This window comes from Aphelocoma coerulescens, chromosome 8 (assembly GCF_041296385.1).
Source record: "Aphelocoma coerulescens isolate FSJ_1873_10779 chromosome 8, UR_Acoe_1.0, whole genome shotgun sequence".
Lineage (NCBI taxonomy): Eukaryota > Metazoa > Chordata > Aves > Passeriformes > Corvidae > Aphelocoma > Aphelocoma coerulescens.
The window spans coordinates 22,950,725-22,964,170 of record NC_091022.1 but is presented as its reverse complement, the minus strand read 5'-3'; the positions used below and the strand labels follow the sequence as shown (position 1 = coordinate 22,964,170).

General features: G+C 44.3%; 1 protein-coding gene across 1 annotated transcript in view; it reads right to left on the bottom strand.

Annotated features, from left to right (window-relative positions):
- The window catches only part of DMAP1 (DNA methyltransferase 1 associated protein 1), a 29,000-nt gene that overhangs the window by 14,444 nt on the left and 1,110 nt on the right, over nt 1-13,446 (bottom strand). The window contains exons 3-8 of the mRNA XM_069023198.1: nt 11,310-11,401; nt 10,716-10,911; nt 6,269-6,427; nt 4,944-5,111; nt 3,816-4,001; nt 861-932 (exon numbers count right to left, since the gene is read on the bottom strand). Coding sequence (XP_068879299.1) covers nt 861-932; nt 3,816-4,001; nt 4,944-5,111; nt 6,269-6,427; nt 10,716-10,911; nt 11,310-11,401 — 873 coding nt within the window. The remainder of the gene's footprint in view (nt 1-860; nt 933-3,815; nt 4,002-4,943; nt 5,112-6,268; nt 6,428-10,715; nt 10,912-11,309; nt 11,402-13,446) is intronic.

The window sequence follows — 13,446 nt, the reverse complement described above, 5'->3', positions numbered from 1 at the left end:
TCAAAAGAACATTCCACAAAAACAGTCTTTTAAATTTACTATGCCAAGTGAGAGTTCCAGGCAAGGAACATACTTATCCAACTTTGCTATAATAAAGAAACTAAAAATCTTTTTACTTTTTTTTTTGGCTAGGAAAAAAGCAAAAAGCACTTGTATGGGCACACAGGATTTTGCTATCAAAATTCCTCTGAAAACATTCAGTTGACCAAGCAGGTTTAAGTTATTTGATATCCCAAAGCCTGTGGCTAAGAGGCAAGTGTCAAGTCTTGCTGATATAAGAAAGCAATACAAAAACATCAAGAAAGTTCTCTACTCAGGAATATCTCTGCAACAGAATGAACACAGGGGCTTCTCCAAAAAATATTTTCTAAGATAATGTAAATAGAAAAGCTAAAAATTGTATGTGGTTATGTGTCAAGACACATAACCACAAGACACAACCTGAACATTCAGTTCTTAAAGATCATCTTAACTAGATGATCTTTAAGGTCCTTTCTAGCCCAAACCACTCCAAAAGCACCTCTCAATTAACACACGTGCTCCATGGGGCTCATTAGTTCTGGCTGTGAGCTCTGTTTGGACTAGACAGCTCCACTTGGTTCTGTCACAGGTGTCTAACAGCAGAGCAGGCACACCAGTGACAAACACCAGCAAGTTCAGGTGCCTCTGCAAGGCAGTGAGTTGGCTTTCACAGAACCAGCATTCCAGGTTTCTGAGTCTCCACATTTATGGAATTCCTTTCTTATTTTAGAGGCAAGAACTTGACTTTCTTTAGCTATAAAAGGAGAACAGACAAGGAGAGAGACAGGCAAAGTGAAAGACATTAACAGAGATCCCACAGGACCAGGACAAGAGCCTACCCTCTGGCTCCGCAGCGTGACACCTGCAGATTTGAAGTCAGGAAACTTGATGCCAGCGGTCTCAGGAACAGCCTGAAAGAGATCGAAACAGGATGTGTTGATGGAGGAAACACAAGAAACGCAAGATTTCATACAGAGACTATCTGAAGGGGAAACACTGTTTCCTATGACAGAGAACCACCTGCCACAGCCACATGTCAGAGATGAGGCAAGAGGAAAATCCCAGGCAATAGGATTCAGTGGGAAAATCCCAAGAAATTCATTGAGAAGACTACTCCAAGGTGTCGCTGGAAAGCTCAAACATTTTTGGTCAGTTAGTTTAAATGCACTGCTCTGCACAGAAACTTATATCCACCCACACAGAAACCCTGACTCTAAATGGTATTCATACATATTTGCACAGAATCATCCTTATCCAACTTAGACCCATTTCACTGATCAAAACAGCCCAGGACTTCCCTAAATCTTGGCTTTTGACTGCAAACTCTCTAAGGAATAAGCTGAGAAACCTCTGATCTGTACAGACATGAGCCCACTAATGAGGATGCAAGGACTGCCCCCTCCCAGGGAGGCCTGCTGTTCATACATGTTTTGCCATTTGTCAACTCATTAGACAGTTTTCTTTCTTACTTTGTATTTTAAGCACAGCATTAGAATGCAGCGAACTTCCAATGCTTCTGCTGCTAAAAGTAAAGCACATAGTTGCATTTCAACAAAATGGAAAAAAATAAATGCAATCCCTTATAAATCTGTGCTGACGAGCAAAGCAAAAGGTGAGCAGACTTTTAAACTATTAAACCAGGCTATCTTTGCACTGAATGGTTTGGGGTCCCCTGAATGGGTCAGCAATGCTTATGATTCAAGCTAAGAATAGCCACAACCTCCACAAAAACAGATGCACAATCATGTTTTCCAAAACTAAGTCACCTCAAATTTCCCCATTTCTTTGGAGACAGCATTTGCCTTGCTGCTTCCACATTTCTATGCAGAGAGGCTCTAGAGCTTGCTCTTTGTTTGTTCCACACAGGGCTGAGACAGCCAGGGCTGCCCCAAGATCACAAGAAATGCTGAAGGACAGTGACTCAATTTCTCAAGTTCCCTGCCAGTGACTCTCACATCCCTATCAGCTATCTCTAGTCCTAGTCTTGAGGTGGCACCCTGCAAACCACTCTGCATGGCCAGGCATTAAGATTATTTCAGTTATCTGTAGTCTGTCCAACAAATAGAGAACCTGGGAAAAGATTCCTAAACATGACCATGAAGGAAAAAGTATTCTCTAACTACCAACAGGGCTCATAAACTTGTAGAGATCACTTTGATCTTTGGTAGGATATAGCCTCCCTGCTTGCATTATTACAGACAAACAAGGCTGCAATCGAAAACCAATCCTCTCTGCTTCCTTTGAATGAAGGCTGGCTTCCAAACTCCCTGAACTCTGCCCCTCAGCCTGTCGCTGAACACCCTGCCACAAGCAGTGTGGGGAAATCAGCATTGTTGCCTCAGCCGAGCCAACTCTGACTTGCATTCGGCAATAAGCAATTAAATGGGTTCTTTTGCCTCATGTGCCTGTACAGCCTGTACATGCTGTAAACGCTTCAACCTCAATTGACTCCTTGCTAAATGATTTTCCTTTGTTGAAATGATGCTGATGCAGCTCCCGATTCAAATTCTTAGTTAAAATGCAATTTTTTTTTTAACATTTCCCGGCTATAGTTGGTAATTGACTCCTAATGGACTCTGTCATGGTTGAAATGATGCTTGTGCAACAACAGAAGCTGCTTCTCTGCCTGCCCTGGTGTGCCTATGCACTACATGCCTGCAGACAGGCCCCAGCCAGCACTTAGGGGTGGACTCCCTCATCTTGGCATTCTCAGCATCTTCCCAGCCCCATTCTCTAGCCCTCTTTTTTTCATTACCACCGATGACAAACTGCTGTCATTATAGGGAGGTATGCCAGCCATGGCTGAGCTTTCCCAGAACAACCCTTAAGGGAATGCAACACACAGGGTGCCCAGTGATGATATACTCATCACATTGCAGGGACACACATGGGACACGACACACCAAAAGAGTGTTCTGAGGAAGTGGTGACCATTAGGCACACTTCAAGCAATAACTGCCTAGAATTCACTGCTTCTCCCCCCTCTCCGTACAGAATCTTTTGGAGAAAAAGGGTACAAGTGCTCTCTGCTCACAAGGCGGAGGGACAGGAATTCCCAGAGGCTCACTGGAAACATCTGAGATTTTTTTAACAGCCCTTTCCTACTGAAGGTGCTGAACTTAGATCAGTCCATGCTGTCCTCCTCTTTCCAGAAAGGGAAACGAAGGTAGCATCAAATGTGAACTGAAACCTGTGTTCTGGGCTCCTTAGACTTCAGCTCAGCTCATGGAGAAATAGCAATGGTTCCCACAATACAAGTCCCACAGCAGGGCTGCTCTGATCACAGCTGAGGATCAGGAGAGGGGCATGTACTGAGCTTGGGGAGATGCTGCTGAGATCCAGGAGTTGGGGAGGAAAGGAAAACTTGGACTAGAAAAAGACAGCAGGTGAAAGACAATGGGTTTGTGGGCCAACCCTACAGCAGTAACAGAACACATCTGGAAGAAGCAGGAAGACAGATGCTTCTTCTTGCCATGATGCATGAATGGTTGGCATTATTTCATGCCTTTTCTCAGGGAGGGAAAGAGAAACAGGACTTAAAACAGCATTTTTCCAATGGGGGAGAGACAGAGAGCACACTAGTGGACTCTGACAATGGCTGCCTTACACCAATCTGCCTGCCAAAGATGCAACGAAGAAAACATCTGCCCGAAGGCAGCCAGCAGTTACTCCCCCCCTACCCAAAAAGGGCCTGATCCCCATAGGACTGCTGCAGAAAACACATTACCCAGCCAGAGCATAAACAGGGGAAAGGGAAAAATTTTTAAAAAAAATTTAAAAAGAGAAATGTTTACAGGCTTCTCTGTCTCCTTCTTCTGTGGCAGCTTCTTCTTGGGAGCCTTGCGCTCAGCACGCCTCTGCTCAGTGGTGGTGTCAGCAGCTGTGATGAGCTTCTGCAGGTCTTGGGTTCTCTTTTCTCTCTCTTTCTTCCTGGTTTCAATTTTGCGGAGCTCCTGGATGAGGTATTCTTCTTCTGCCACCTGCAGACCAGAGCACGTCAGGGCAGTCAGAGAGCAGAGGAGGCCTGGCAAGGCAAGGGGGCCATCTACCGGTAACAGCTCTGCTCTGGGCCAGCCTGGGAATGGCTTTATGCTCCTGCTTAACTTCTTGGATTTGTAGGGCAGATTACACTCCATAACCTTATCCTGTACCCGTGGCAATGCCACTCTACAATCCAGCAGGTACTGCATTACAACATTTATGATGCACCCTTCAACAATCCATAAATTACTAATCCCATCTTCCGGAGTCCAAAAGCACAGATAGAAAGGTAAAAAAGCCCAAATATGCTGTAGCTGCAAATACAGCGTTGTGAAAAGCTGGCTCCCCTCCCCAGATATAGCATACAGAACCCAGAGCAAGTAGGCCTAGTACTGACACCTGTCAATGGGGGGAAGAAGTCCCATATGAACTTGTCCTTGAAGGGAACTAACTGAAAAGGATGCTTTCCCCCAGGCTATGGAGAACAGAGTTTCTTAATCTCTAAACTCTAGGACTATTACATAGCTTCAACACAGAGGAGAACTAAGCATGCAGATTTAGTCTTTGATGTTTTCTGGAAAGACTTTTACTCTCAAATAAATAATTCTCTCTCCATGATACTCTGGTACTTGTAAAGACATTGAGAGAATTTGCTTCTATCAGAGGACTAATACAGTCAGTGTCACTGAGAAGGTCCTGGCAGTTACTGGAGACCATAACTCTGCTCATGTAGCCCTTTCTCCCGTATAGTCAGATTTCTCAGTTAGTGTCCTTTTAAACTCCTTAAAGGTACATTAACCCAACAAAAAAAGCTGTACTCAGTTGTTGCTCTTTTCTTGTCCAGCCCTTCTTAACCTTTCCCACCCTCTGGCCTGTATCACACACCTACTGATTCAACTTATCAATCTTTTGGAGCAGTGATGCTCTCTTCCCCAAGTTACCTGCTCTGGTGTCCTATTGTAAAGCCTTTCCAGTTGTTCCTTCCTTCGTCTCTCATGGCCAGCATCAAAGACTGGGATTTTCAGGTCTGTGCCCGGAGCCGCACGAATGTTTGCCAGCTTGGCACAAATGTGGTAATACCGTTCCTTCAGATCCTCTACTGACCTTTTCTGTGGAAGACATCACAGGAGGACAACATTATGGAAGAACCAAGCAAAACCTTGTGCAATAGCCACCTAAGGACCACTGGCTGAAGGATGTCACATCAAGTACAAGACAAGCCACAGTGCCTGGGAGGAAGGCCAGCAGGGACCCTTGCAGGTGCCAGGGGAATGACAGGGAAGGAGGAGTTTCTCAGTGAGTTGCATGAATTAACTGTCACGGGTTCACAGCTACTGCTTTAAAAACACCCACTGAAAGATCCAACAATGCTGAGGGTTTAGAGACAATACAGCGGTGAAGCACCCCCAGCAGTGAAGATAAAAAGATGCAAGGAGAGTTGAGAGGAGAAAGACTGCAAGCAGGAAACTTGCAACAAATGCGCAGGTCTCAAAGTTGCTCCAGACAATGGTAATTCAAGTCACAACCAAGAAGGTATCAGCTGCAACAATTCACAGCCCATCATTTCATGAAGTCTGAGCTGTGTTCCATTAACCCCAGTACCAAAGATGTTTGGGCTGCTCAGCTGAGCATACTCTTGCTATTTTACTTTGCTACAGGCTCTTCATGTGAGCATTTCAGAGGATAGCAAAAAGTTACAGCATTTGGATCTGTTCTGAGAAGCCACAACATTCCCTCTGTCACCAGGAGGCATGGAACCAGTATAGGAGATCTGCAATCACGACACCAGGGTTGCATTTTCAGACCACTGGTGGTCCTCATTTCACAGCAGAGATGATGGAAACCTGCACCATGTCAGACCACGAGTCAGAAACAGTACCATGGAGAAGTCTCAACCCTCAGGGTTCATTGGCAGATCCTTCTCCAAGGGCCTAGACTGAAATCCAGAACACCTGCCTGCTCAAACAAACAAACTCCCCAGCTGCTTTATCTTCAAGGAACAACAAGCTGTTCTCCTGGCAGGTGCAAACCTTCTAACTTTCTAATAAAACACAACAGGGAATGAGAACAAGTCACAGTAGATTTAATTACAAACAAAGCAAGCAGCAATGCCTTGTGCTGGGAATTCAATATTCCTTGCTGCCAATAATTCATTATTTTCCCCTAATTAAGTTGATATAAAGGGTAATTTAGTCTTTCAAGTGCAGAAAGCCCTGCACATGCCATAGCAGCAGGCTGCTAGCAGCAACTTGACCCCAGGACTCACCTTGAACTGCTGGTGATCGTAGCGGTCGTGAATGACCACGAAGCGCAGATCAAAGCGCCGAGCCAGGTCAAAGAGATGGTCTGTCTCAGCTTTGGTCCACGCGTCGTCGTGGAGATACATCTGGTACTCCTGCTCTGAGTAGACAGGAACCTGCACTGTCTATGGAGAGAAGAGAAAACCATGGTAGCTCTCCTGCAGCACTGCCCTCCTCACTGCCAAGATACCTGAGCCAAGAAAATGAGCACAGTACTGACAGGAGGGGGCTGCCAGGACCCTGAGCAATGAGTCCTGGTAGGAAACATGATGAGCAGGCAGAGGACTTGATATGGAGCAATGTGTGATCCCAAGGCCATAACGTGACATTCAGGGAAGCTTACCAGGAACTGCCACCTAGGAGGCTGAAACCTATTTCAGGTGTCTGACACAGGCAGAGGTCAGCGACCCACATCCTGACTATGGATTTCAAAATTAGCAGGCTAACATGACAGTGAAACCAAGGTTCAGCCAGCCTCCCTGCATTCCTCCCATACAGCAAAACCAATACCTTGGCATAAACTGCTCTGACAGTTGACTCTTCACTTGGGTTGGGACATGCTCACTTGTACAGGAAGAACAGGAAAGGCAAGGAGCAGTAGTCCCTAGCCTTTAGCACACCTTCTGCTTTGATACTCAGACTACTTCTTTCATGTTTGGCGCAGACACTATCATGAAGATCTGAAAGACTGTACAACTGAAGGCCATAAACTTGGCAAACAACTTTGTCACTCCCTTCCTCATAGACCTTTTTCTCCTGCAGAACCACAGAGCCAAATGACAGTCCAACTCTGTGTCCCAGGTGCCTAAAAGGCCAAGCCCACAGTACTGTCCCCAGTCTGGAACTGCTCTGCAAGGGCTCTATCCAGAACACAAGTGTCACATGAGTACTACAGAAACAGCAAAAATATTTACTGTATTAGGGGATATCCTAGCATGTGGTAAAGCAAAAGTGTAAGTAAGCCTGTGCTTTCCTCCCTTATTCCCCCTCACTCCCTTCCTCCTGCAGCAAAGCTTTGCTTAGCCTGAGGAGGTCCTACCTTCACAAGAAAATTGTGTGCATTCAAGCAGCAGATGTGCTTCAACACCTCTGTGGTTTTGTGTCCTGTCACCAGGACAGTCATCCTCATGAGCTCCATACAGCTTGGAGGAGCATTTCTGAGCCTCCAAATAACAGCCTCTTTAGGTCTACTGCCCTTCTTCCACCACTGAGACATAGAAACTCAAAGGTGAAGCAGATCTCTTGGGGATGCACTGAACCTCAACCTTCAAGTACCACTTCCATCTGGAGCAAAGCCATCTTACCAGACACTGTAAGGACGTCCCATGCACATCATGAAACAAAATTTCTAGAGGAGCACACACATATGAGAAGATCCAACAGGGTCCTCTGCAGTGGATGGAAGGGAAGGTGGCAGACGCCTCATCAGACAAGAGAACGCAACAAGAGCAAAGACACTTCCAAAATACTTCCTCAGCTCCCACTCATGGCTGCTCAGGTGAGAACCACTGAGAAATGAGAAGGTAGGAACAGATGGAAAGCTTGAGCCAACCACGGGCTGACTATACATTCAAATGCAACATAACCATGAAAAGGCAACTATGACCCCCAGAGAGGGATTTCCAGCAGAAACTGGCAGTGTTTCAATTGCACAACAAGGATACTGGCATGAATACCAACTACAACACTACTGATCCCTGGTCAGGAAAGATGCACTGAAATGGAAACAAGTACAGAGAAGAACATGAGTAATGGGGTGGAGAGCTTGTCTTCCCACAGCAGACTGGAAGAGAATGCAGCCTAGCAAAGGAAGTCTGAAAGAGAATCTGACTGCAGGCTTCAAGTCTGTTAGATGAAATGAAAGGAATACCCATGGGAAGAAAAGAACAACTGAAATAAGAACAAAGAAATTGACTTGCAAAGAAATGCCAATTTAACATGGAAAATTTAACCTGGAAATGAAATGGAGCAAAGACAGTCTAGAAGAGCTTCCCAAAGAAGCACAAGGGCAGGAAAAGCCAAGTGCTTTTTAAAAGGAACTTGATCAATTTGTGAAAGGGACTGGATGGTGGCAGGACCTGAAAGAGCCAAGAGGAAGATTCAACGTCCCAGAAAACCTCTCTCAGTCCAACATTTCACACTATAAATTCACACAATGATGAGTATTAAATTAGCTGAAACTGCTCAGGATCCTGGAGCCACAAGATGAAAACATCAGCACAATGCCTAATAGAGGTAAAAATACAAACTGAACAGTAAAAATTATGAGGGAAATAGAGAAACAGAGCCCACATAAACCCACCATGCTCTCTTAAGTAGAGCATGCACTCCTAGTCCACCCATTTCAAAAGAAAGGATATTTGAGAACAAGGGAGTGCACAGGAGGGCACGTCAAATTACAGAAAACACAGCACCCAGCAAGGACAATTTACTACATCATGTAACACAAGATCTGAGAGGGACTAAACCTCAAGCCAGCAGTTTGAAATGAGAAGAAAGCACCTTTGCACACCACACAAAATTAGCCTGAAGAACTCATTAGCATGGGTTATTCACAAAGCAGCTTCCTGCCCTGAATGTACCTAGCAAGAATTATTAAACACAAATTTCAAGTTCAGAAATCCTTAAACCAAAGACCACCAGAAGGCAGGAAAATATGTATTTGCCCCATTCTCATACACTTTCTCTAAGCCCTTGCTGATGGTAGCCAAAAGGCTCTAACACCAGCAAAGCTGCTTTTATACTCCTGTTTCACACCCTGAAACAAGGCTCAGTGTACACGGTGAAACCCAAGTTTACATTTTGGATCTCACAACAAAGAGGAGGGATTTGGACTGGAGACTGGAAGCACAGAAAAAAGGAAAAGCAACTGAGCAGTGACCCAGGAGTTAAAGAGCTTAAGTGACCAACAGGACAGACTACACAGGAAAACAGGTTCATTCCAAGGGGAGGGAAAGATTCAGGCAGAGGTATCAAGTATGTGAGAAAAAAACCCACAAAAGAGTCAGGAAAAGTAAAAAAAATTCTTCTGACAGCAAATATCTGCAAAACTCTTCATCAGTGCCTTCTTCATCAGTGCCTTCAACTTTCTCAACTACAGCACCACAAGGATAACAACTTGCTCCTGATATTATGCAATTGTGCATTTGCAGATGGCAGAGGCCTGTACCACTAATCTAAAGGTTACAGCCTTGCTGAAGGCTCGTCTGTCTGTCAATTCATAGTACCTGATAAAGTTAAGGAAACGAGAATCATATAATTAAAACACCCATATGTGATGTGTGTCCCCCTCTGATAAACTCAGTTGAATTCAGCCAAAACCAGTTCCAGCAGTAGTCTTAGAGACAATTAGCCTCACAAAGTTTCACTCAGACAGCTAGGTAGGTGCTTCGACTAAGTGAGTCATACTTCAGACTTCCACCCCAGACATCAGAGAAGAGATACCACAGGAGGCTCTTACCAATGTCCCAGCTAGAGGAAAAGCATCAGTCAGAGCTTGAGCCTTCTAACATATAAGGTCAACCAACCACTTAACTCTGCAGGAAGCCAAGCTTTGTTAGAGCTGATGCTCTGTGGGTTACAAACTTAAAATATTGTATACGGTTACAGACAAGCAGAGCTTTTGTGGAATCATGTTAGCACACGCTTTTTTTACTCTTTCAGATTTGCATCATGAAGGGAGTTAAATTACATTATGGAAGCACCCTAACTCTGCTCCTTCCTAACTTTGGAGGTCCTGACTTTGAAGTATAAATCTTGATGTAGTCTTCTTTGTGCATACACATGAAAGGCCCAGCCACTCAAAGCAGATACATCTGGGACAAAAGACAGCAGGAGATTACAACAACACATTGTGACAATTTAATGTAAGACGCAAAGAACAGGGAACTGCACCACACTGATACCACAAGAGCAATTTCAGAGGGAACACAAAGTAATTCAGCATCTGTGCTGGAATCTGGCCAAGAGGTTGCAAGCCACCTTTCTGGCCATGAAGCTCAAGCGATTTTTTTCATACTGAGCAAAATAACAAGACTTATGACTTTTATGTGTTAGTCAGGATAGAATATCTTTTACTACCCTGAGCCTGTAATCAGGGGGAGGATGTTGGTCAAGAACAGAGATAGATATCATGAGTCCTCCTCACCAAACCAATGACTTCACACCTGAAACACAGGGGTCTCTAGCAAGCTCTGACCACATACAAAGCCCACTTTGCCTGAATTATTTGGAGACATCAGTCCATGGTCACATGGCTGCAGGTCATGCTGCAATTTAAAATGCAATTACCAAATCTAACTCAGCCTTCACTTGTTGAAAGAATCCACTTCCTGTCTGGACAAGAAGAAACTGACTGAAGGGTATTTTCCAGCTACTATTTATATGCTGTTGTTTGAAAGTGCTCCCACTTACTTTATTGAACCTGGCAAAAGGGTAATCCTTCCCTTCCTCTGCTGCTCTCCTCCAATGGTAGAACATCGCTCCATCTTTCCTCGCTGGGTTGGTGAAAGGCATCCACTTCCAAGGCCGGACTTTCTTGGAGCCCAGTTTTGCTTTGACTGTTCGATAACCCTGAGTTGTATCACTTGGCAGCAGTGGAGGTGCATCCCTGTGGTGGAGAAAAGTGCTGGTGATGAGAAGCAAGGAGCAGCCCAAGACAAACCCAAAGAGATTTCAGGCTCAGAACTCTTTTTGCAGATATAAAAGCAGGTGTCATTCCCAGCTGAGACTAAGAAAGAACTGGATACAAAGGGTAAGAGCACTCATTTGTCTGCATTAGACTATTGTGCCTCTATCTGATTAATTTCTTACATCAAACAAACCCCTCAAATTTAGAAGGGAGAAAACAGACACTGTCCATGACTAAGAGAAGGGTACAAGCATGGGCCAAGCACAAAGGGGAATCAATCTGGGAAGCGAGACCACCCCTGGTTTCAAGAGGATGCTGCCCTGCTACCAAAAGCTCAGGCCACCCCACAACCTGCACAGATGACCATGTGCTCTTACTTTTTGTCAGAATAGAGAAGTGCATAAACTTCTCGGTGCATTCCTTCTGGCCTCTTAAACGTCAATGTCTCTGAAGACTTCTTGGATTTTTTCTGAAACAGAAGAATTGCATTTTAGATTCAGAAGTAGAAATGTCCGAGGGAACATTAAAAACGTATAACCTGGTGCCCTGCGATGGTTTTTACTTTTATCTGGTTTTAGACACCTTGAATTTCTCCAGGAAAATGCCTGTTCCTGGTGGAAGGCACTGACAGACAAAATGTACCCACTTTCAGTGATAGGGCTCACCAGTACCCCCATTTGCTGTTGCTGATAACACACTTAAATTCCAAGCTGAACATCTGGCTATAGATTGCACAGGCCAGTGCACTAAGTCTTTTCTTACTAGGCAAGCACTATCCTCCCTCAGAGGTATTAATGCTTTAATTGATTCTCTACTTTTTTGAGAAAATAGTAGGAAATGTCTTCCCAGTTTTTAAAAGGTTTTTGTCACTTTGCTCTGCAGCAGCTTCAGTTTTTACCAGCTCTGATCACACCCTTGCAGTAGCCCCTTGGAAAAACCACCAGTACCACCTACCAAAGTTCTCCAGCCCCACCTCCGCTGTCCCATTTACACAGCAAACAATTTTTTGACAGTTTCTTCATAAGAGGAATTCAGTGTACACAATCTGGCCCCTAAACCCTTGTCAGAATTGATGGTTTCTAAGACACAGTCCAACTCATACCACATATACAAGTTTCTCAGTAATCAGCTGTATCAGGTGATCAGCTTTGGATCCAGGTAGGTACAGTAACAGCCACACTAACAAGTTACACTTTATTTAAGAGGAAGAAGTTTACTTAGCATTTGGTCTAACTGTACTGTCTTTGTAACTACTAGCCCTGTCACTACTATTACGTACTTGTTTACCGTATCGATACCAAATTTTAAATCAGAATATTTTTCAGTAGTAAAACTAACACTGCATCATAAATTGTGTTAAATCCAGTTACCTTTATCAAGCAAATTCAAGATCCCGCTGAAAAAAATAAGTCCCTGTCATCTTGGACTGCAACTACTTTCCATAAAACTTCATGACAGACACGCATTATATCAGCACCTTTTCATCCCTAATCAAACACCTTTCTCCTCGTGTGTCCATCACTTTGCCCAGGAGCAATGTAAGGCCAACCAAGGCAGTTACCCACAGGTCACCGCACACCCTGTGTGAACACAGGCTTCTGGAATTCCCCCAAAGTTCCCAGATTTATTAAAAGTTAATATCAGCAGGCCAGAGATCAGCTCAGCCAGCTCTTTCAGGAGTTGAGAACAAATTACTTGGTCATGCTGATTTAAATGTTTTTATGCCTAGTAATTTTTATTTTAACATTCTCAGTCACTAATGGACTGGAAAGTACTTCATGGTTCTCTTGTGATTTCAAGACATCAATCTGTTTCTTTTCTAATTGAGAACAGATCTATTTCCTGAGCGAGTGCTGCACTGTTATTAGCAGCTTTGCACTCTCCATGTGACAACAGCTTACACCTTTGGTTTGGCTTAGTTTCTGTACTTTGTAGAAATTCAGAATGGTTTGTTCAAGTGGCCTCCTGCACCCCTTCCAAAACTTTTCACTGCAAATTCCCTTCCTCCCTCTTCCCATTACAGTAAACTTGAGAAACCCATCTTAGTCTCTGCTCTGAAGAGACAGCCAGCCACCAGTACTCCTCTGGCTCTCTACTGCCTAACACACAAACACATTTAGATCAAAGAACTCACAGCTCCAAACACTCAGTGGCAACACTGCAAGCTGAATCCAGCCAACAAGCTGCTCACCAGACACTGTTCACCAACACAGCTGATAACCGGGAATTTTAACATTTCAGCTTTTAAATGACTGAAACTCACTGGTTTTCCATTACACCAATTACACTGTATGCCCTAGCAAGGCAGTGAAACCACAGTGCTTCTCTTCAGAGACAAAGGCTTCAGTGGAAGCAAACAATGACAGCCAGGAAGTGCTTTTAGGGATGGGATAGTTGTGTATGTTTAGTTCTGTTTTGGTTTTTTCCCCAAATACACAGGCTTTACTTCAAATCAGATCATCTCTGTACCAGAGAGCTCCCTGGGCACATTTCAAAGCACCTCCACATCTCATA